Below are 25,037 nucleotides of genomic sequence, written 5' to 3'. Positions count from 1 at the left end.
TCCCTGAGCTCCAATCACCAATTCCTACTGCAAAAGCAGCCTCTGCATTTTTGTCTGTCTGAATGCTGCTAGCACGGCGAAAAAAACAGTGAGGGGAAGGAAAACTGAAGAAATGTGAAAATCCAACGTACTATTACATGGCGAGCGGAAGTCCAATGCAAATGGAGTTATTCGCAGACTCCTTCGATGCTACAGACCTCGGATCAAAATGGTACAGTAGACAACGACATTTTGATTATTTTATATCCATATTTTATCACTTGTAATTTTAAACGACTTAGCTTGGCCGATGAAACTTGCAATAGTTTGTCCCGGGATGTGTCTGAGTTTTGAATGTGTTAGATAACGTGATGTCGCTAATAAATCTGACCCCGAAATGAAGTTTGCAACTTGCACAGAACGCCGACAGCCACAGAAATTGGAAGGTTAACAAGAATGCAATGACCACAATAGCAACATTGTTGCATTTAAAGAGTTAAATTCTCTCATATCAGTGTGGATAGGGATCACGTCGTGACTGGTGCATTTTGTGGACATTGATGCATGCCAAATTAAAAGCGAATTTAAATTTTTATTGTAAATATACTTTTGAAATCATAGACTTTGTTGCACAGGACGAGAACGAATTCATGTCACAACACTGTTAACTTCACATGACCTTAAATTTGTGGATCCCCCATCCGTAGAGTTCATATTTCAGTTGTGCAATAACTGAGTCTCCAAATAAATATTGAAGGCGCTACTCTTTTTTTTTTTTTTTTTTTTTTTTTTTTTTTTTTTTTTTTTTAACAGGAGCTTGGAAACATTATACTTTAAATGCCATTTAAATTATTTTATATTAATATAAATAATTTTCTAAAATGTAGACATAGCCCAAAACAAAGATGAATTTGATAGCAAATACTTATTATTAAATAAATAGTATCATTCAGTATTATTAATAGAATTGATAATTGTTAGTAATGTTGTAGTCCAATGATTATTTAGTATTGTCAAAGCAAAAAAACAACAACTATAATTTAAAAATTGCTCTACAGATTAGTTATCAAAGTAAAACTAAAATCTGCATTGTAAATAATAATATAATTGACTTAAATTTCTACAAAAAAAATAGAAAGATAGAAGAAAGATGGGGAAAAAACAAGCAAAACAAGCAGTCAACACTTAAAGTGTTCACACAGTCAACTAGGAATATCAAGTAATTAAAAAATTATAATTTCAGGAATTGCAAAATCCATTGAAATAAAGAGAGAGAAAAATTTAAGATTTTTTTTCCTAGTATTTCATTGACTAAAAATTGCAACCTCTGTAAATAGATTTTTAAAAATCCTTACCCACCTATCACAAATGACAAAAAAAAAATTATATTCTCTATGAACTCAATCATACGCAGAAGAATAAAATGGGAAGAGAATGATAAAAGAGAGATGTTTTGTTTTTGTTTTAGTGGCTTGTTTATATGTCAAGAACATGATTGTTTATATTATTTCTTATTGGCAAATAAGAAAATAAAAAAGTAAAAATCATTAATTTAAAAAAGGGATGTCTTACACTTGGGTGTATTTTGGTGTTTTTTTTTTTTTTTTTTTTTTTTGTATTTTTCAGTATTTTTATAGTATTTAATATTCTTCATAAACAGAGGGAGGGCATCAGAGAGGTTGTGGGATGAAAGCATTGTTGATTTTAGGAATGCTCAGTAAAAATAAAGCATGTGTATTGTGGTACGTTCATGCTGTAATCCAGAGGCCTCTTCACATCTGGAAGCCGGGTTAATATCTGGGTCAGGTCACTATTTTAGTGCCACGACCCTGTCTATTTGACCTCCAGTTGCTCACTTGATTTTTTTCACATGACCCTCAAAAAGTGTTGTTATTTTTTATTATTTATACAGTGCATTTCCTATTTGCCTGTAGTGGTTAAATATGCATAGGCTATTGTTGGTTGGCATGTGAAATGAGTCAGAACCCAAAGAATTCATTACGCCCCCATTAATACATTGTATATGAGAATCTAATCAATTTTAGACAATCACCGAAAGAATATCACTTGATGATTACATTAACCCATTTAATTTCCAAAACGCTCTGTAATAACAGAAAAGCAGCTGAACTTTACTTGGTGACTAATTCACATTGCTCAACTAGTTAAGCACTGGTGGTAAAAGCACGAAGGTCATCATGTTTGAGATGCATACGGTTAAATTCTCATACAAATGAATAAATGCATTTAATGCATGATGATTTCCTAACATGAACCTACATGAATCGGCCCTTTGTTAACTATGCCTCTTGAAAGTGCTACGAAAATTTCTACTTTAGGAAGAGCTGAAATAGAATGACTCCTGCTAAACTCTGCAGTCTTGTCCTTTAGTGCTGCGGCCTGGAAAAAAGCATCATGCTGAGGGTTTTTATGTAACCATCTATTCAGGACATTCCTGCCCACCCTTGACTTTGAGGCTTCGTTGTCTCTTAGTGCTCTGCTGTTGGGGTCACTTAAATCCATGTGACAAGTGCTCCTCAAACGGCTCCCAGCATTCAACTCCAGTCTTGTTCTTATTATTATCAATGTTGAAATGAACTGTGATGCTTAAAGGGATAGTTTACCCAAAAATGAAAATTCTGATCGTCTAGTCACCCTCATGTTGTTCCAAACCTGTATGAGTTTCGTTATTCGTTATTTCGATATTTTGAAGAACGATGGTAGCCACTAACTTCCATAGTATAGAAAAAAATATTAAGGAAGTCAATGGATACCATCAACTGTTCGCTTTCCAACATTGTTCAAAATATCTTCTTTTGTGGAATTTTATAAAATCAGCATGAATTAAATGCTACTACTAGTATTCAAATATGATGAATGTGTATGTATGCATTCTTCGAAGGATCCATTTGCTAAATCTGTACAATTTTAATCTTTATCAACACACATTACCTCCCTTCTCCTTTTCAGTTATGGAAAAGAGAAGACATTTATTTCCCTATTTCACAGTTGTGTTTCTCCCGGTGTCTGTGTTGTTTGTCAGGTTCAGTTCCTCACATTGCTGCATACTTAGGTCAGAGTCTGAACATGGAGAGGAGTTGGCCCATGAGCAGAGTTAGCAGATCTGTGGCAGTTTGTGTTTGTGCTTTATGTGGCAGAGACATGCCAACTCCACAGGCTCTTCTCTTGGCCAGAAGTCCTGACTCAGCTCCTGCTCGCATAGCTCAGGCTGAATTCTCCTGGCAGTCCTGCTCAGGCCATGGTATCGTAGCAGATCACAGTCTACAACCTTGATTATTCAGTTCCTGCATTGGGTAGTTTAAGCTCTATTACAGCCACATTTTGTGCTTGCTTGGCTGTATTAGAGAAGTGGGCGAATCTCTGGAAATCTGTCATTAACTTGTCAGGGTCATATTTCAGCGCTACATCTAAAGGATGATGATAAAATATTTTGTATGAAGAAAATAACGCCTTTTTAGGATTTTGTTTTATTTTTTTGAGGGGAGATTTTTTTAAATAAAATTCTAATCGGAATCAAAAGACATTTAACTTTTTTCATTCTTATTGTTCTCAATTAATACTCATTATTTAAATGCAGTACTATAGTATAATTTTGTACTATAATAGAATAAATTACTGAAATATACACTACGTTTCAAAAGTTTTGGGTCAGTAAGTATTTCAAAATATTTTGTCGTCTCTTCTGCTCAGCCAGGCTAAATTTATTTAATCAATAATATGGCAAAAACACTGTGAAATATTACAATAAAAAAATACAAACTCAGGTTTCAGTGCCACATGATCCTTCAGAAATAATTCTAATATGCTGATATGTTAAGAAACATATTATTATTATTTTTTTGAGGGGGGGGATAAAAAGTTTGCTTTTTTTTTTTACAAAAATTCTTATCGGAATCAAAAGACATTTTAACTTTTTTTTATTCTTATTCTCAGTTATGACTCATTATTGAAATACAATACTATAATAGAATAAATTAATTAAAATATCACGCTACCATTCATAATTTTTTTTATTGAAATGATTGTTTTTCAGCAAGAGCACAGTAAATTGATCAAAAGTGGCAGCAAAGACACAGCATTTACAATGTTAGAAGATTTCTATTTCAAATAAATACTGTTCTTTTGATTTTTCTATGCATCAAAGGATCCTGATAATAATGTTTCTTACCTATCAGCATATTAGAATTATTTCTGAAGGGTCATGTGACAATGAACCCGTAGAGGTTTTTTTTATTGTAACAATTCACAGTGTTACACTTTTTTTTTGCCATATTTTTGATTAAATAAGTTTAGCCTGGTGAGCAGAAGAGACTGCAAAATAATTTTAAAAACTTACTGACCCAAAACTTTTTAAATGTACTGTGATTCTTCAAAATTAAAGGCAGTACAACAAATATTGCCGTGATGGATAAAACCTTTAGTGTTGCATCATGACATGCAACTATAAAATGTATTTTGTCAATAAATTAATTACTTTTTGAGGGATAAAATGACTTTTGTATAGCTTTCATGAGATTCACCTGAGAAGTAAATCTCTCTCTCTCTCTTTTGCTCTTTTTCTCTCTTTTTTGCAAGAAAGATTAGGCCCCTGAGATTATAGTATTTTGCAAAGTTGTTTGCTGTTCCTTTTCATTGCGAATATAAATTTTCAATTTTCTCCCGGCGGTGTGACAGTGATCTCACACGGCTTTGTTTGTGTCGCCAAATGGTTCTGGCTGTGGATATACTGTCTCTTTTACGAGAACCTGATTCCTCTCCCCTTGTCAAGCACACTTTTTATTATTAGATGCAGCAGACACATGAGCGGTAAAATCCTTTGTTTGTTTGTCTGGCTCAATTTCATGCCCCGCTTGGCACATAATATTTCAAACTGCGATTCTTGTTTGCATTAACATATAGATGGAAATGAGAAGTCTTCTAAATATATCTGCCTCAGTCGGCACAGGAAAAGTGCAATGAGTCGTAGACATTCCCATGTGGTTTGTAATAAAATAAATGTTGTACAACGGTTGCAGTCTCCAAAGGATATGAGAGAGTTAATGCGTTAATGTTGCTATAAAATGATTTTCATTTAAACTAACACAGTCCCAGCGTAGTCTTCCAATTTTCAGGTTTATTGACTGATTTCTTGTGAATTTTTTTTTATCTCACAGCCGATGCCGATGAGGACTTCCCTTCCCTTACAGAAACTCTGCAGTAAACACCTGCTATCCTCCCTTGTTTTACTAAAACCATAGGACAGGTGAGCGCTTCTGGATTTCTTTGCTCCTCAGAAAAGAGCTTTCACTGGCTTCCAAGCCGTTATGCTGTTAATTAGCTGCTGAACCTGACAGGGGAGCTCCATCCCTAATCACTTATTCTGATTGAACATGGTAATTGGATGAAGGGATGGATGACACCCTCTTTCAACAATATTTTCTAACCTAAGGGAAATATTCATCTTTGTCTAATTAATTTGCGTTAGAGTCAGTTTTCAAATTTTCACTATTTTTATTTATTTATTTTGGTTTTCAACATCAGTTAAGTTTTAGTTCTTTTTCATTTTATTAATATTTTTTAGTAAAATGACTTTTAGGTTTATAATTCATTCATTTATTTTTGATGTACTTTTATTTCGTTTTTATTTTTAGCGGTGTCTTCCAGAGCCCTTTTTTCCTGATTTCTCATTATATACAACATTGTAGTTTTTGTACATATCAATCATGTCCTGTCTAACAAATACACTGATAGTCAATCTTGAAATATGAATTAAATCCGTTCAGCATTGATTCAACATTTGAATGCTAACATAATTTTCTCTTTATTTCTGTTCATATTTTTTTGTCGACTATCCATTTAGTTTTTTTGCAATTACTTGTTTTTACATTTATTTAAATAATTATTTAGTCTTATTTACCTAATTCTATTAAGCAAACTTAATTTGTTTTCTATTGCTTCAGGGGTCTGTAAGATTTATTATAAATGAATACTTCTATTCAGCAAGGACAAATAAAATTTGATCAGAAGTGACAGACATTCACACTGTTACAACAATAATTGTATTTCATATAAACGCTGTTTTTGAATGTTTTATTAATAAAAGAGTCCTGAAAAATACATAACAATTTCTACAAAAATATTAAGCTGCTCAACTATTTTCAACGTTGTTAGAAAACGTTTCTTGAGCAGCAAATCCGCACATTAGTATGATTTATGCAGGATCATGTAACACTTAAGACTGGATTGATGATAAATGAAAATCCAGCTTTGCAATCACAGCATTAAATTACATTTTAAAATGTATTCAAATAGACAGTTATTTTAAATTGTAATAATACTTCATTCGCAATATCACTGTTTTTACTGTATTTTTTGTCTTTGAGAAACATGACAATCTTTTTTGCCCTCAAACTTTTGAACAGATTGTGTCTATGCAATAAAGCAATAAATACAGTCTTTTGATTTACAAAACATGTAATTCAGAAAAACCAAGACACAGTAATTATACATATTTCTTCAATAAAGTTTATTTTCTGCGTCTATATTTTTAAATACACCTCGCACTTGATTTTAAATGCCTGACATTTGTAAACTAAGCTTAAAACGCTAAAAACAAATAGAAGTCAGTTATATTTTTCTCTTATGCAGATGTACTGCACCCTCTGTTCTGCCTATGCTTTGCCTGTGCTTAAAGCTCACATTATTCAGCACTAGACAGACAGCTGATCCGAGCAGCACCAAACAGCCCTGTTCAGTGAACTGGCATGTGTAATAGCAGGTGTTATAGTTCAGGAGGCTTTCTCAGTGAAAGTGATGCTGTGGTTTGTGGCAGCTCTCTGACAGTGTGTAATTATCAACTGCGCTGGCTAGTCTGAATGGGTGAGAAGACATAGATATCTGTATCTAAGAGACCTTAAAGAGATAGTTCAGCCTAAAATGAAAGTTATATCATGATTTGCTCAGTCGCAAGTTGTTCCAGACGTGTTGTTATCTTGCTTTCACTTATAAATGATAAAAAAAGCATCTTTATCTGTCTCCTCATCTAATCTTGCTATACTTAACACAGAATTATTGCTTACTTTGACCTTTTTATTATATTTAATAAGGACTATTTTTTATATTGGGAATCAAAGTGTGGCCTTGCTAGCTCTCTTTCTGTCTTTCTCTCTGACACACATGGACCTGCTCATGTCTTGCTAATTTACAGCGTGCACACACACACACACACACATACTCATCCAGGCCGTAAGTCATTTTGGTATCTCCGTGAGGGCTGTAAGTATTTGTCTGTCTCGCTCAAGGTCAGGAGTGAACGTGTGTCCTGATTGGATCGGGGAGGGCATATGCATCGAGCAATACCACACGCATACACAGACACCCAGGGCATCTGTTTAATTTTTTTTGGTCCTCTGAGGACAGCTCCATCACCTTGGCTCTTCTGAGAGGGCGATTGGTACACAGGGGCTTCAAAAGTAGAAAATCTTCTCCGGAGGGGAAAGAAAAACTGAATCTTTTACATCTGGTCCACTGAGGCTCTTTCCTCCTCACAAATACACAGTTTCTTTGTCCTCTGGGAAATTACCATAGGCACTAACAGACTGACTCAAATAAACCCAGTCTCTGCTCTGTTATTTTTTGCTACGTCATGAGAATAATAGACCTGTGCAGAAGGGGTAGTCCATCCATTTTTATCTATCTATCTGTCTCTCCGTCTCACTGACTGTCTACAATAATAAAATAGTTATACATTTCTCTCTATATAATTTTCTCTCTATGTTCTTTATAAAAAAAAAAACAATTAAAGTCAGAACAATAAAGCAGATTACTGCTTAAATGAAAAAAAAAAGTTACATTTACTGTAAAGAAAAAATGTACTGTACTCATTTATTTTATATAAAATAAAATAAAAATTACAAAATATTTTGGAATCTATAATTGGAATTTAAATTACCTATTAAATTTGAATCTAAAAATTATAAAATGAAAGGCAAATGTCTAAGTATGTTTTGTTCCAAATTTGAAGTTGATATCATAAAAATGGAGGCTCCTTTGAAAGTTTTGTTGACACTATACCAGGAAAAACCACTGAATAACGCCCACTGAATTTTTTATGCATTTTCCTGTCACAAATTTATAAATTTCTGTCACAATATTGTTTCCATCACAAAATAGTCACTAAATATGGAACCTTGAGACTCTCCAACAATGTTTGTCAAAATTTTTGATATATATTTTTTAAGGTTTTGTAAAATGACAATTAAGGAGGAGCCTACCACTGTCTGTTTGTCTACATAATATTTATGTAAAAAAAAAGAAAATGAAATAATATATATTTATATAGATAGATAGATAGATAGATAGATTGGATTTAAATAAGATGATATTTGATTTTTAATTTTTAGTCAGTACTTATTTTATCTTTTTCTGGTCAATCTTGATGGCAGCATTAATAGCCAAATGGAAAATCTTTGAATTATTTAGAAATGTTGTTGTTTTAAGCTTATTTTTTCTACAGACCTTCTGTTACTCATTTCTGTTACTTCTTTCCAATAACAGATCCAGGCTTTCTTTAGTGCTCTATTGAAATGCAGGTCATTTCTAATTGTGCATATTGTCTTGGGCAAAGAGACTCCAGATGTCGAGTCATTGCTTGGCATTTGTGTATGATTGATGAGGAAACAGTGCCAGACAACAGCGCCTCTGCATTTTACAGCGCTGTGAAACTTCCCCTCGAGCTGGCAGCACAGGAAGTGGAGGAATCCAGAGGGCAGGAGGACAGCGATTTGTCTCTCGTCTCTTTAATAGCAGCCTGATTAGATTCCCATGATAATGCTTGTTTTTCATTAATACAGAGTGGGCAACAGCCTCAAAGTTTAGTTGAAGGTCAAAAGAGTCACTATTCTGTGCCATGGATGCACAGTTGCTATGTTCTCCTGGCAGGGTTAAAGAAATAAAATCATCATATAGTCAGTTATTATTGTGTATATCAAAAAAGGAAATGTTTTGAAAAGATGTTCACCCTGCACTTTTCAATAAAACATAATAAAAGCTAATCATATTCACATTTGAACATGTTCAAATTTGGCACATCAGGATGAATGTCTTATAATTGAACACGATGTGCTAAGTTTGAATATGCATAAGTATTAGAACTAGAGGAAAGATTTTTAGTGAAGAACGACCTAAATTTAAGTCTGTTCCTCACATAACGCGCTCATATCTAAGTCATGTCAACCGCTTTTATGTTGCTTTTTCATCAGTTATGTTCTATAGGGAGTCTGCTTGGTGACTGATGACTTTTTCCAGTATTTTTGAACTCTCATTGCAGAGAGCACATAAACCAACGTTCCTAGTTCAGATAGGATCCTATAGTCACATCACTTTCCAATTGTCTCTCTCTATCACTCTCACTTTATTTTCCATAAAGTCTGCTGTAGTTTTATGCTGACTTATGCTTTAGTGAGTGTCTGTTTAGATCAGTGTTGAACAATCGTTCTGAAGCTCTATCCTAGCCGTGTCTCTGGCCAGTCTGAGGGAGATTGAGGCTGGCGTGATGCCCGTTTGGGTTCTTGAGGGTGTCACTCAAGCCTCCCAACTCTGAGCTCTTGTTAGGACAATGCTGAAGGGGGAAAAGGATCATTGAGTTGGCATTTCCATCGTTCAGTCTTTCGCCAGCAACAGCCTCCCTCTCCTCACTTTCTGAGGTCTGTGGTAACAAGAGAAAGAAAAGCTAGCTGGATTAGCTTGGGTCAAGTTACCAGTCTTTTCCGACACAGAGACGCTATTTTTGTCAAAAATGACTTTGTCATTAAATAATTTGAATCAGAATATGAATAGTACTGTTTGTTTTCAGTCTTATTATTTCCAAGATAAAAATATGATGAGTTATTCTGTATTGTTGTAAGGTTCCTGTGGCTTGTTGCTGTGGTTTGTTGAGTTTGTATTGTGGTATGACATCTTGGTGGGCTGCTGAAATTGTGAGCAATTCATCAAAAGTTGTTGAGAGGTTGGTCAGTGGTCTTCACAGTGGCTGCATTGTTACAGGGCTCGGTGTGAGATGATGTACTCATCACTCTGATTCTCACTGAAAACATCCAAAATAACTTACATTTACTGTGATGAGATGTTTTAAAACATGATTCCTGTTTTTATTCAGTCTGGGCTCATTGGAAAAATGTGACTGTTGTGACATTTCTGCAAAATTATGTTGCTTCTTGCATGTTTCACCACAATTTCAAAGTGAAATGTTCAGTGAGTGGCACTAAAATTCAGTTTTTAGTTCAGTACAAAAATGTAGAAAATTTTTGGGGCTGGTAAGATTTTTAAAAATTATACAAGGCTACATTTATTAGATTAAAAATACAGTAAAAACAGCAATATTGTGAAAAACGAAATACTATATTAATTAAATATTAATTTAACTATTTTAATATATTTTAAAATGTAATTTATTCTTGTGATGCAAAGTTAAAATTTCAGCAGCCATTACTTCGGTGTCACATGATTCAGAAATCAGACTAATATGCTGATTTGGTGCTAAAGAAACATTTATTATTACTATAATACAGCTGAAAGCAGTAGCTTAATATATTGGTGGAAACTTTTTTTTTTTTTTTTTTTTGCTTTAATGAATAGAAAGTTCAAAGAAACCACATTTCTATCATAATAACTCTCTGAAGATTTTAGCACGGTAATTGATTTGACAATGTATTTGGTCTTGGCGGAATAGATCTGCTACGCTGCTGTATTATTTTACTGCCAAATGTCGAGAGCGCATTTTTATAGCGAGAAAGTAGATTAATATAATGCGCGAGCGCGAATCTCCCCGCTCGCACGCGGATTTCCTTTGCTCTTGCACAAAACCGGGGGCGCGCTCTCGGATATACGTGTGCGCACTTAAAACATGTCTCTCCTCTCGCTCAAGTGTGCGTGTGTGCACGTTATAACTTAGTCCTGTGCACTCGCACATCTCTCCGTGCTCTTGCGCTAGATATCAATTCTTTTCACACCTGGATTAAACGTCAAAAGTTATCAACCAATCAGGTTTTTCTACGACTGACCCAATGAAAATACTAGGCCTACGTGAAGAGGGAACTGATCCTGGAATTTCTCTACAATTTAATAACATTTAGTCATATGAAATGTATATTAGAAATGGCTAGGAATTGGGAATATGCGTCCGGTTTTGTGCGAGAGCAAAGAAAATCCACGCTCGCGCATTATATTAATCTACTTTCGCGCTACAAAAATGCGCTCTCGACATTTGGCAGTAAAATAACGCCATAGTGCTGCTGCTGCTGCTGTTGTTGTAGATTATTGCTCCTGCTGTTGCAAATCAAGTACAGGAACTTGCTGCTACCAATACATACACTGATATGGTGCTGTGAGTATTTAAGACATACAAATAGCATATATAATAATAACCCGTAGCAGTTCTATACAGGTGGAGCTGGGGAAGGTGGAGGGTTTCAGAGCACTTTGAACTGCTCTGTCTGGATGCTAACCAGCCATTTAAATGTAGAGCAGTAAGCTCATTGGCTGCATATGCAACATGAACCAATAAGCTTGCGCCTTATATATTAACGCCGTAAATATCATCAGTTTGCATTACGACCCAGCCAGCCTGCACCAGTTTCATGACAGAACTTAGCATATAAATCCTTGTAACATTATTGACTTTAATGACACTTTTGATCAATTTAATGCATCCTTACTGAATAAATGTATTAATTTATTTTTAAAAGTTACTGATGCAATGTTTTAATTGGATGAGAAAACAAGAAAGTTCATTGACAATGTTATTGAGTAGAATTGCTCTCCATCTCATAATTTTTGAATGGGAAAAAAGGAGCATTTAAAATCTCTCTGAAGACTTTATCAGCAGAAACAGTGGCGTTATTTGGAGTTGTGGTAAACAGTGCAGTAAAGATCGCAGAATGAAAGTGAGACCGCTCTGCTCTCTGCTGCCTGGCACTGTGGTGAACGTCCTCGGTCAAGTGCATACCAGCCGGCCTGGCCAGCAGCCCTGAGTCACCTCTTATTACGTGAAAGCAGTCCGAGTTTCTGCGCTACAATGAGTTCAGCTTTATGAACCAGAATGAGGAGCATTACACTACCCATTTTGCTGGTAACAGGTCTGTTTAACAAGGTTTTGGCAATGGTGTTGTGGTAGGAGTGTTAGTGAGCTGGCAAACTACTGTGAGACTGTTGAGTGCGATCATAGGTTGGTCTGTGATCAGCAGTAAGTTAGTCACACTTTATATGAAGGCTTTTGATGCACTCTTTTTTTATTGAAATGTTACTTATGTCAGTGAAAAAGATTTAAAGAATTAATATGCTTCCTGTTTGTATATTTGCCTAAATTGCTTGAAACTACTGAATACAATATTGCTGTCATTTATATACATTCACGTCCGTTTATTTTAGGGGATTTTGTCTCTTTTTATTCCACAGATGTAGTAGAGAGTGACAGGAAATTCTTGAGGAGAGAGAGAGAGAGGACGACATGCACTAAGTGCACACTCACTAACCGCTGTGCAACAGCTCAAACCAATTTAATGTATCTCAGAAATGTTTCATGTTGCCAGTTTTGAATTTGATACAGCTGACTAGGTATTGTTTTGGAAAAACAACCCCTTATCTCTTTTCAATTATTCCTGGTGGCGCTAAAGAATTTATTTATCCAAATGAGCTGCATGAAAGCTTCTGAACTAGGTTTGGTGACTTGTGTTTTCAGTTTAGCAGTAGGGTTTTGCTCTTTCCCAATGATAATCCACCTCTGAATATATAAAAAAGCATGCTCTGAAAGCATGCATATAGAATTACATCAGTCACCCATATTTAATCGGATTACAATATATTTCCAGGTTTAAATACTTTCTTAAAACATGTTGTCTTGCAAAAGGCCATACAAATATGTCAGTCTGATGCAGCCAGCCTTTTTCTCAGAATAATTTTAGACATTTATTACATGTATTTGTGTATGGTCACAGTGAGTACATATGAGGATGGACATGACTGTTTCAAATACTGTTCATTCTGTGTAATTTTGGGTGATATTTAACAAGATCAATTGGCTTCTTAAAAATAAACTTATCCTGTTTACGGAGATAAAAAGTAACCCTGATATTTACTTTCTCCTTGCTCTCTTTAATTGTTTACTGGCCAGTGTTTTGTCTTATGCATAATGATAACTCAGAGAGACAGGATGCAGGAGGACGAAGTTAATGGTTAGCGCACGGCTCTGAATATCAATGTGCTTTTTACATGCTTCTCTTTCTGTCCTCTCACTTGGTTTGTCTTTTTCTCTTTTTGCTTTCTGCCTCCCTCTGTCCCTTTCCTTTTCCTCTGTGGAGTTTTTAAAGAGATGCTGTCCAGATCGAAACCTTGTCCTTCCTGATCTAAAATAAGCCAACCTTGGGAGCAGAAGGGGAGGGCATAGCAGCATGCTCCAGTAGCTTCTGCCTTTCTCACTCTCAGATGGGCATTGTTTTATATTGTTTTCAAGGCTGCTGTGAATAAAATAAACGTCTGTGCAGAAAAGTATTATTACGTGTTCTGATGGTTTGTGTCATACTTTATATAGTGTTACTTTAATATTAGTTATTTCTAGGGGTGGTGTTATAACTAAACATGTATATTTTCTCTTATTTTTAACTGTAAACTATAGGTACACCAATATAGTGCTCTGAAATGGCTTTAAAGAATAATTTCAAATCGGAGGAAACATAATTTCAACCAAATCACATTTAAGTAGATACCAAACCAAGTACGAACAAAATGTTTAATGTAGTAAATACAATACAGAAAACAGTAGTTTAAACAAGTTAACAATAATCAAGCATATAGTTTTTGAATAATGAAGACAAGGAATTTAATCATTTATACTTATATTTACCAATATAACCAATTAGTATAATAAACAGCAACATTTTCCTTTATTTTTTAACTTTTGTGAAACCTTAAAGATTTAGCGAACATTAACCAGTGTTGTTATTGCTATTAGAAATTGAAATAAATATGTTAATTGAAATAAAACTGAAATATCTAAATATTGACAAACTTGCTTTAAAACTAAAAAACAAAACAAAAATTTCCCAAAAATAAACAAAAACTAAGAAAAATTACAAAAGCTCATAGCAAAATTACTAAAACTACATTTTGAAATGAAAACTGATCAAAACTAGTATATAAATATGACATTGACAGTTTTGTAGTGGTGATACAAATGAACCATTGAATCAGAGATATGAGTTCAATGCAGTAAATCAGACTGTTAATGGCCAAATAAAACCACATTAAAATAGTTATTATAAGTCGTATTATTGCAACATGCACAAATTTGCTTGTTGTATTTACCACCTTGCAAGTGCTTCATTGTAGAAATGCAAAGCTAAATTGTTTATTCTTGTTCTGTTTTCAAAGTGGATATACATATTAATACATATTTTCTCCTGTCTTATCTCACAGTGGAGAGAAGTGCTGCTGAGTTCTTTCTGCTGGAGGATGCAGCGCTGCACTTTGCTCGTTTAATGGACAGGCATCTCTACCAGCCTCACTTGTGCGACGTGGACCTCGTGCTGGTGTCCCACTGTACGTTTTCCGCCCACAAGGACGTGTTGGGTGACCACATCCCCTACTTCCAGGCCCTCCTCTCCCAGAGTCAACCGCTGCAACGCATAAACCTGGCCTTTGAGTTGCTAAGTATCCAAATCCTCAACATCATCTATATCTCCATCTTTGAAGTCCTACAATTGGCAATTGTGCTCCAGATGAGTTCCTGCCACAAGCTACTTGGGTCCAATGAGATGGCAGACACAGACAGGCAGGGTACTGCCTCGTCCAATCAGATGTACAAGATGAAGGAGCTTGAGAAGATGTACACACAACAAGGAAGTGGTACATTCTCATTGCTTGACAGTGGGGTCAGTAGGGAAGTTACACAGACACATTCATCAAGCGTCCAGTCCAGCCATCAAGCCAAACACTTCTACAAAAAAGATGACAGTGGAGGGGGAGTGGCTAGTGGAGGTGGACGGAGCTTATGCACCATGGAGGGAGGAGCCGGTGTAAATGAAGGGGGATCCCAGGATAGTTCTGTCTCCTTTAACAGAGAGCAGATTATCGTGGAGGTCAACCTCAATAACCAGACTTTGAATGTTTCTAAAGGGTCCGATGGCAAGGGCGTCACCTCAAGTACCTCATCCCTCCTCGTTCACCGCCACACCAATCTTCCCAGTGCGGTGGAGGGTAAGGAACAAGACGATAATGAAGATGTTGACGAGGACGAAGAAGAAGAGTATGAACACAGAAAGGAAGGGATGGAAAATTGCAGCGATGACGAGGACGATGAGGATGAAGAAGAGAATGATCTCGACATTCCAGAAACAGGACGCACTAGCGTGGAAAGACGGCGTGCCACGAGAATACCAACGGACACCATCAGCATGAGACAGACCCTAATTGACTCTACACTAGGGGAGGGGAGGAAGAGGAGGAAAGAGCAGGAGAGTCTGGGGCAGAAGGTGAAGCTGGAAGAAAAGCAGCACTTTTCTTGCAAGAAGTGCCCTCGTATTTTTAACAACCGCTGGTACTTGGAGAAGCACATGAACGTCACCCACAACCGCATGCAGATCTGCAATAAATGCGGCAAGCGCTTTTTACTGGAGAGCGAGTTGCTGCTTCACCATCAGACAAACTGTGAGAAAAACATACAGGTACACACTTGTCTGCATGCACAAGGTCAATCGATGAGGCTGATTTCACACAGGCCTTTGGTGCAAAGTCAGGGTTTGGTTCATTTGCTTTGTGATTGATTCAAAATAATACAATAAAAAGAGAGACATGCATGGATAGGGGGAGGTAGCAAGAATTTAATTGGACCCAGCGGTCAAAATTGTGTGAAAATAGTTTAAACACAAATCTCTTAAGTAGGCCCACACAAAATCTGACGGACATTCATTATTTGCAAAGTTATAATTCGTAATGAAATTAACCAACAAGATGATACTTTTGATGCAGGTCAAGGTTATTATAGATAGATAAAACTGAAACTACAATTAAAACCATTATAAAACATTATGTAATTGAAATGAAATAAAATATATTAAAACCTAATTTCAGCTAGTTGCCAATAAAAACTATAAAAAATTTAAGTTGAAATAAATAAAAAATGAATAAAAAAAACTATGTAGACTATATATAATAATATAAAAAATAAACTAAAATGACAAAAACAACAAAATTACTAAACTTTGAATAAAATAAAAATAAAAACTGATTGAAAATATTAATATATAATTATAACTAATAATATTCAGCTTTTTAAGAAATTAATACTTTTATTCAGCCAGGGTGCATTGTATTTGTCAAAAAGAACATTTGTTATAATAATGTATTAATAATAATAAATACAATTCATAATAATAGATTAATAATGTATAATAATAATAATAAATTGCATATATCTGTAAATACTGGATATGTAATTTTTTATTTCTTCTCTTTGTAGCTGTAAATCATTATCTAACGTTTACTTCGTTAATCTAAAAAAAAAAAACGCTGTTAAATGTAATTTTTAGCCAATTTTGAAATGAATACAAATTCAGCTGTAGTCTTTGAATTGATTTTTGTATTTAGTCTTTAAATATAATTAATTATTATTGATTTCATTTCATTTATTTTGATTATATTTAGACAAAGTTTAGATTTAAAAATGTATCGGTTAGTGGTCAGAATATGAAAATAATAAACTCGGGGCACCAGTTTTCATCTTTTAAAAATAGTATAGACCTTTAGCTTCTTAAAGCACGTTTTGCCATGTTTAAAGTTGGATTATATGTATTCTCTTCTGGTATTCTGCTATGAGTGCATACTGCAGAGCAGAATGATAGACCAGAGATTGGGATGATATATAGGCACAAACTGTATTAGGGCGTGGAGAACAGCTGTTTTGTGCCACTAAAGCAGGTCTGCCAGGCCATTTCCACCTCCAACTCCAACTAGGTCTAAACCATCCAGCACTCATTCGTCTCTGCTGTATGAAGCACTTACAGGGAATTGAGTTTAATTAAGGTAATTGTGCTGTTGTGCTTAATTTCATCTAAATGAATTTTAAATTGGAGGTGCCCTTTGCAATATTCATTCTTTATTTAGCCTATGCAGTTCTCAGTACTCCCTCAGAATGATAAAATCCTGTTGTGTATTCCATCGACCCCTAAGGGAGAGCTGTTTAGTCTAATGCCGTTCCTTTGGATCCTCTGATCTTTGTAGTGCGTGACTTGTGGAAAAGCCTTTAAAAAGCTGTGGTCTTTACACGAACACAACAAGATTGTCCATGGATATGCTGAGAAGAAGTTCTCTTGTGAAATCTGTGAAAAGAAGTTCTACACCATGGCACATGTCCGGAAACACATGGTTGGTGAGTACTGGGTCGTCATGTCATTATTTACTCACTTTTGTCATTTCATACATGTATGGCTTATATCTCGCAGTAACACAAAAAGTGATTTTTTTTTTAAAGAATATTCTAGACATTCTTTTTCAGGGTCATGAACGTGGTTAAGTTGTTAAAGGAATAGTTTACACAAAAATGAAAATATGCTGAAAATGTACTCAAGTCATCCAATATGTAGATACGTTTGCTTCTTCATCAGAACAGATTTGCATAAATTTAGCATTACATCACTTGCTCACCAATGGATCCTCTGCAGTGAATGGGTGCCGTTAGAATGAGATTCCAAACAGCTGATAAAAACATCACTATAATCCACAAGTAATCCACATGACTCCAGTCCATCAGTTAACAACATATGAAACAAAAAGTTGCATGTTTGTAATAAATTCAAAATTAAGACATTTTTTTTTACTTTTTTTACTTTCAGCTAAAATACATGTATCCATAATATTGCTTTCTCCAGTGAAAAAGTCTTCTCATCTGAATCAGGAGAGAAATATGCACAGATCAAGCACTGTTAACAAGCAAAAACAGTCTAAACAAATAGGCCTACGTTGGTGGATGTTGATGTGAGAGGACAACAGGGACAACTTTTTCACTGGAGGAAGCGTTATAATGGATTATGGACTTATGGATTTTGGCCAAAAGTGACAGTTTAAAGTCAAAACGACTTAAAGATGGATGTTTATTACAAACACAGTTTTTCACTTCAGTTGTTAATTGATGGGCTGGATTCATGTGGATTGCTTATGGATTATTGCAATGTTTTTATCACCTGTTTTTTTTGTACTCTCATTCTGACGGCACCTATTCACTTCAGAGGATCCATTGGTAAACAAATGAGCCAATAATAAATTTCTCCAAATCTGTTCTGATGAAGAAACAAATTCATCTACATTTCGGATGGCCTAAAGGTAAATTTTTATTTTTGGAAGAACTATTAAACAAATAAATGGCTTACATCTAGACCACAAGTCCATTTGCTAGATTTTTGTGAGGAAGAGAATTGTAAATTTGAATAATTAATCTCTGAATGAAGTCGGATCTTTACAATGAATCAGTTTATCTAGTTCACAAAACCCGCATGAATGAACTGTCTAAACTCAATCCTCTCATTTGCAGGCAACAGGCCACACCTTTAAACTTTATCCTCATCCACATTGTGCATGACATTAACAAGAACTCATGGATCCACTTTTAACATCAAAGAATACCACCACCTGTCACAGCTAGGTGGCAGTCAAGATGCTGCAAAATACAGCAGCTCTGTCTATGCACAAAGACATATTGTGGTGTAAATGAACGTTCAGGCAGATGTAATACAGCGCACAATGGCCCTCATACCGTACGGTACTTTCATTTCCTGAAGCTTGATCTTCCCAGAGCTTGGTCCAACACAATAGTGAAATACCCAGCTCTGTTTTGAGCCACTGTGACCTTGCTTTACCATCCAGAACACACTGAGCCGAGGACAGAGCCTGTATTGTTTAATCTGCCCTGAGAGTAGAGAGGAAACATCTTATCTAGAAGTGCTTCCTTCTTCCAGAACCCACTCGATTTTCTGCAGGGCAACAAGTTACACTTGCTCATTTGACACTGACAACTGAATATGTGCAGTAATAATGTAGTGTGTAGTTATTATACATTAAACAAGCTAACGCTCTTGCTATCCTTAAAATTAACACTGAGGCATGTGATAAGATGTAAAATGAAGTTTTAATAAATTTTATTATCAGTTAACTGTTACTATGAAAGCATTCTGAAGCAAGATGATGTAATTTTTTAAATATGAATTTGATCTGTTATTTTGTTGCAGCTCACACTAAGGACATGCCGTTCACTTGTGAAACGTGTGGGAAATCCTTCAAACGCAGCATGTCTCTTAAAGTGCACTCTCTTCAGCACTCTGGAGAAAAGCCCTTCAAGTGTGAGGTGAGTTCCATCATGCGAATTATCAATCGTAGGCCCAAGAGTATCAAGTATTGCATTTTGGGTCTTTTTCTCAGAAGTCAGTTTCCCTTTAGTTCAAACAAGTATCTTATCAGAGTAGCCACATGTGCACATATGTATACTTGAATTTGGGTTCGAAAAAAGTCTCATTTGGTCAAAGGCTGCATTTATTTGATCAAAAATACAGTAAAAACAGTAATATTGTCAAATATTATTACAATTTAAACAATTTACAACCGATTTCTATTTTTTTTCTATTATATGTTTTAAAATGTTATTTATTCCTGTGAGGGCAAAGTAGAGGAACACGGATGTAAATTATAATCTACTGTATCAGATGATGATGCTACTTATGTTGTAGAACTGCAGTGAAAGATTCCAGTACAAATACCAGCTGAGGTCACATATGAGCATCCATATTGGACACAAGCAGTTCATGTGCCAGTGGTGTGGGAAAGACTTCAACATGAAGCAGTACTTTGATGAACACATGAAGACCCACACTGGTGAGAATCACCACTTTGGTGTCCATCATAATCACAGTTGAAACAGTAGTATTATCTGACTGTTTTTATTATAAACAATTATAATATAATGATAAATTAATATAAAAATAATAAATATTTATTATTATATATAATATTATTTACCTATAGGTACCATTTCAATATTTTAAAGAATTATAATATTATTATAATTATTAATGAATAATAATAATTAGAAGTAATTATTTATTTTCTACTAATTTTGTATCATCGAAGAAAAAAAAATGGTTAAAGGGATAGTTCTCCCAAATATGAAATTTCTGTCATTAATTACCCTCATATCGTTCCAAACCCATAAGACCTTTTTTCATCTTCGGAACAAAAAATTACGAATTTATGAAATCCGAGAGCTTTCTGACTCTGCATAGACAGCAATGCAACTGACACATTCAACATTACAGCTTGTTGCGTTACTTGTGACAGAGACGTAAGGCGTGCGGATCCACGTGCAAGCTTTTTATTAAAAGGACGTGGTCAACAAAGTTTGGCACGAGCAAAACACAAGAGTAGTCCAAAACGAGCGTGGGTCAGTCGACAGCAAACGATATCCAGAGGTCTTGACAAAGAGACATAATCCAGGTACACAGCAATAATCCAGACAGGGGCAAATAGAGTCCGAACGGCAAGACGAAAGGGGAAATCCGAAATACACAGGCGAGAATCAGAGCACGGGAAAACAGGCAAGGCAAGGCAAGACTTTAGCCCTATTCGGACAGTAATTGTTTCTCAGGGGGACGCAAGTGAATTTCACCATTTACAGGGGGTAGTTAGTGATTTTACTGACATCTTGGATTCGGACGGCAATGTTTTTCTCTCACAACCCCCATAAAAATCCCCGGCCGAATTACTTGATGTTTTTTGACAAACACCAAGTTTGTGTGGTAATTTAATTGCCGTCCGAATCCACATCTCTTAGTTTACGTGAAAAAATCTATTCAAAATTCAGTGTTTAAACCCTTTTTGAGCACTCCCGGACGCCGTAACGTTGTACTTCGGTGTAATTTGCTTACAGATTTATTTCTGAAATGCTGGAAAGTATTTAAAAGAACAATACTTCATAACTGCTCCACCACAGCGAGTGGGAACAGAAAAAGACTAAAAGCACTTCAACATTCGAAATGGGTCTTTATTATGACAGCAGCATGTATGCAATACAATTTTAAAATTTGTAAAAATATATCGCTTATAATTATATACAAGTATAGCACGTCTATTTTCCTATTTTCAAACAGGATATTTAAATAATCAAATAATAAATAGGAATTATGTATTATAAAATATGCTTGGAATAAGAATACATTTTACATAATAATAACCATTTTTAAATACATTTTACACAATAATAAGAATAAATTAGTAAATAAAATTAATTTTATTTACAGCAGACAATCATCTTCCCGGGTGCGTAGTATCATAGAACTTGCTCCTCCACTGTGAATAAATTGCCATCCAAATCCATGAGTTTTATGACTGAGGTGATATTTAAATTTATTTTTACAGACGTCCAAATGAGAAACAATTACCGTCCGAATCGGGCTTTTGACTAAACTATGGCAACTAGAACTGGCTCCATAGAGTAGCTATCGCTAAGAGAGTGATATACGCTAAACGATACTCAGCGACTTTAGCAGGATCTGAGTGGGTGTTATATAGTGTGTGAAATAGCTTTCAGGTGAGCGTTTGATTGGTTGCAGGTGGATTCAACCAGTGCAATGGAACATGGGAAATGTAGTCCAGGGTGATGTGTAACAGTCTGTGTGGTGTGAGAGTCAGTATAATGGGAGAGCGACCTCTGGTGGCAATTGGATAGAAGGCCACAGACCGGAATTGTTACACAGCTGAACCTGTGATGTCACATGGACTATTTTAATTATGTCCTTACTACCTTTCTGGGCCTTGAACGTGTCAGTTGCATTGCTGTCTATGCAGAGTCAGAGAGCTCTCTGATTTCAAAAATATCTTCATTGGTGTTCAGAAGATGAATGAAGGTCTTACAGGTTTGGAATGACATGAGGGTGAGTGATTAATGACAGAATTTTTTATTTTTGGGTGAACTATCCCTTTAAAAAATGAAATAAAAATAATTTATACATTTTCAATCCAAGTTCTTCCATCTGTTTTTCTGCTCCAGGAGAGAAACCATATATCTGTGAGATCTGTGGAAAGAGCTTCACGAGCCGACCCAACATGAAACGGCACCGCCGCACTCACACTGGCGAGAAGCCGTACCCCTGTGACGTCTGCGGACAGCGTTTCCGCTTCTCCAACATGCTCAAAGCTCACAAGGAGAAGTGCTTCCAGGTCAGCAACCCCATGGTATCTGATACTACCAACCTTGTGGACCTGGACCCTACATCAACTGATATGGACACGCCAGCCAGTCAGTTACCCAGCCACCCTGTAACCCCTCCCAGTGAGGCTTCCAGTCTCCACCAGGTCAAGTCGCTCTCGCTACCCTTTGTTCACTCTATCGTAGGTCTTCCATCTCCCCCGGGCCTGTTTTCCACTGAAAGGATTAACTCTGGTAACATCAATTAACTCTAGTTTTGAAAATAAGGTTGAAGTTCCTTTTGATTGTTTCTTGTCTAAAACCCAAAGCTAGCAGTAGCTCCCCATGAGCTTTTTCATTCACATCCAATGTGAATCACTCTCATAGGGGTCTCCAAACATGCTGAGTGAGGTCTAAGACTTCCAGCAGATGTTTAAACAGTGTGTGACACTGAATATTCCTTTTAAACTGTGCAAATTTTCACTTATCTTATTCTCATAGAGATATTTTATATACTGTTCAAATAAGCTTCTCGTATTACAGAAAGAAAGCAAATATTCTCATTATTTTTGTTGTCGTTTAATGCATTTTTTGTGAGCTACAGGATTAGCATTAGGTATCGCATTTCTGCATTTAACATGCTTTTGCGATAGACTTAAAGCTTTTCCAGTTTAGTCTAACAGGTTGAGATTCTCAGTAGCTGCCGTACGAAATATAGACACGTACTGAACTCACAGCAGAGGGCGCTGTGGGACATGAGAATTTTGAAGTTTAGGAACAGCTCTTCAGCCAATAAGCATGTAGCAGCTGTGTCCCCCTGCCATAACCAAATCCAGATGTATTGCAGTAACCAAATCCTGTTAGCTTATATGTTATTACTGAATATGAAATGTATAATCACTCCAGCACCTTATTTTTAATCGTAGATGTATTTATATTGTCCTGTCTTCTTCGTATCGTATCCTGAAAGTTTAAAGTTTTGCCACATGGTCTCTTCTACGTATTTGCAGAGGTTTGTCTGTGCAGGGCACAGGTGGGACGTATGGTTTGTGGCAAAGGTTATATGTATCAGAGGCACTTGAGAATAATCAATGTTTGATGCTTAAAGGAGTAATTCACCCAAAAATGAAAATTTGCTGAGAATTTACTCACAATCAGGCCATCCAAGATGTAGAGTTTTGGGAGAAATTTAGCTTTACATCACTTGCTCACCAATGGGTCCTCTGTAGTGAATGGGTGCCATCAATCCTAAGAGCTTGTTAAACAACATCACAATAATCCAAAAGTAATCCACATGGTTTCAGTTTATCAGGTAATGCCTTCTGAAGTGAAAACTGTGTTTGTAAGAAACAAATCCATCATTAAGGCTTTTCAACTTTAAATTGTTGCTTCTGGCAAAAATACCAGTCCATAATCCATGATAATACTTCACCCAGTGAAAAGGTCCATCCACTGTTGTCCTCACACACTAAATCCAACAACATCTTTGTTTAAACCTTTTTGCTTGATCTGTGCATATTTCTCTCCTGATTCAGGCGAAATGGATTTTTCGCTGGAGATGTTAATATTAAGCATAGAGGACTTATATTTTAGCCAAAAATAAATATTTTAAGTTAAAAATCTTCAATGAATTTGTTTCTTGCAACCATGCAGCTTTTTGCTTTACAAGACGTTTTTATCAGCTGTTTGGACTCTCATTCTGACAGCACCCATTCACTGCAGAGGATCCACTGGTGAACAAGTGACGAAATGCACAATTCTTCAAATCTGTTCACATGAAGAAACAAACTCATTTGCTTCCTGGGTGGCCTGTGGGTGTGTAAATTTGAGCAAATACATTTTTTTTGGTGAACTGTTTTTTAAATAAACTTATTATTTTCAGAAAATCCCAAAGAAGAATGTTTTACTTTTTTTTTTTTTTTTTTTTTTTCCTCTCTGTATTTTTTTATTTATTTCCAGAGCACTTTACTCTCAGTGTTGGCCATGTGTGTAATGGCAAAAATCTGAAAGGCCTAAACCACTTTTGAAGAAGTGAGTGTGAAAAGGTGTGTTTTTTATTTGCACGGAGGCAATATCAATTCTGGATAAACACCAGGGTGTGTTTGGTTCAAAAATATTTTTGTGTTGAATGTCTTAAATGCTTTTTGGTACATCGAGCAGGTTGTTTTTTTTTTACATCAATTTATTAGTCATCATTAATGCTTTCACTTATTTTTTTCACTTTACACTATTTTATGATGGCTTTGAATGACAGACAGCCTGAATAACTTGTGGAAAATGGTTACTTGTGGAAAATGTATTAGCCAAATGATGAAAATCATATTTTTGTTTTGTGCCCTAAAAATGTAATTATGTAGCAAACTATTAGACTGGCCTTTTTGGACTCATGTACACTGTAAGATGGTCCTGTTAAGAGGCCACATAGAATATAAAAAGAGTTTATAGAAAATTTGTAAAAAAAAAAAAATATCCTTAATGTCAGAGGATTATATAGACAAAATATAGCTCTAACAACTCTCTAACAATTCTAGGAGCAGTGAAATGTAGTATTATAATAGGTATTATCCTATATATATTTATATATATTTAAATATATAAATACACACACCCACACAAACATGTATATTGTATAAATATATACATACATAGTCTGTAAATAAATTCTGTTTCCTGTCAGTTTTTGTTTAATCAGTCTTCTTTGTTTACATTCTTTATAGAGTCAAATGAATGAAATGAGCTTATATATGTGACCCTGGACCACAAAATCAGACTTAAGTGTAAATTTTTCAAAATTGAGATTTATACATAATCTGAAAGCTGAATAAATAAGCTTTCCATT

General features: G+C 35.4%; 1 protein-coding gene across 1 annotated transcript; it reads left to right on the top strand.

The window, feature by feature from the left end:
* The first annotated feature begins 5 nt into the window (after positions 1–5).
* Positions 6–24,652, top strand: LOC306863156 (zinc finger and BTB domain-containing protein 47-like). Its single transcript, XM_079406368.1, has 7 exons — positions 6–211; positions 5,154–5,242; positions 14,449–15,695; positions 17,251–17,398; positions 19,251–19,366; positions 19,746–19,890; positions 22,061–24,652. The coding sequence occupies exons 3-7, from the start codon at positions 14,511–14,513 to the stop codon at positions 22,465–22,467; spliced, it is 2,001 nt and encodes a 666-aa protein (XP_079262494.1). The 5' UTR covers positions 6–211; positions 5,154–5,242; positions 14,449–14,510; the 3' UTR covers positions 22,468–24,652.
* Positions 24,653–25,037: the final 385 nt, after the last annotated feature.

Source organism: Barbus barbus (assembly GCF_936440315.1).
Source record: "Barbus barbus genome assembly, chromosome: 44".
In the NCBI taxonomy this organism is placed as follows: domain Eukaryota; kingdom Metazoa; phylum Chordata; class Actinopteri; order Cypriniformes; family Cyprinidae; genus Barbus; species Barbus barbus.
This window is presented reverse-complemented; position numbering and strand designations above follow the sequence as displayed.

Excerpts from the sequence above, each read along its gene's own strand:
- LOC306863156 (XM_079406368.1), top strand. The coding sequence starts at position 14,511 with ATGGACAGGCATCTCTACCAGCCTCACTTGTGCGACGTGGACCTCGTG. Across the intron at positions 15,696-17,250 it reads ACTGTGAGAAAAACATACAG|TGCGTGACTTGTGGAAAAGC; the intron begins GTACACACTTGT and ends TGATCTTTGTAG. Across the intron at positions 19,367-19,745 it reads AAAAGCCCTTCAAGTGTGAG|AACTGCAGTGAAAGATTCCA; the intron begins GTGAGTTCCATC and ends CTTATGTTGTAG.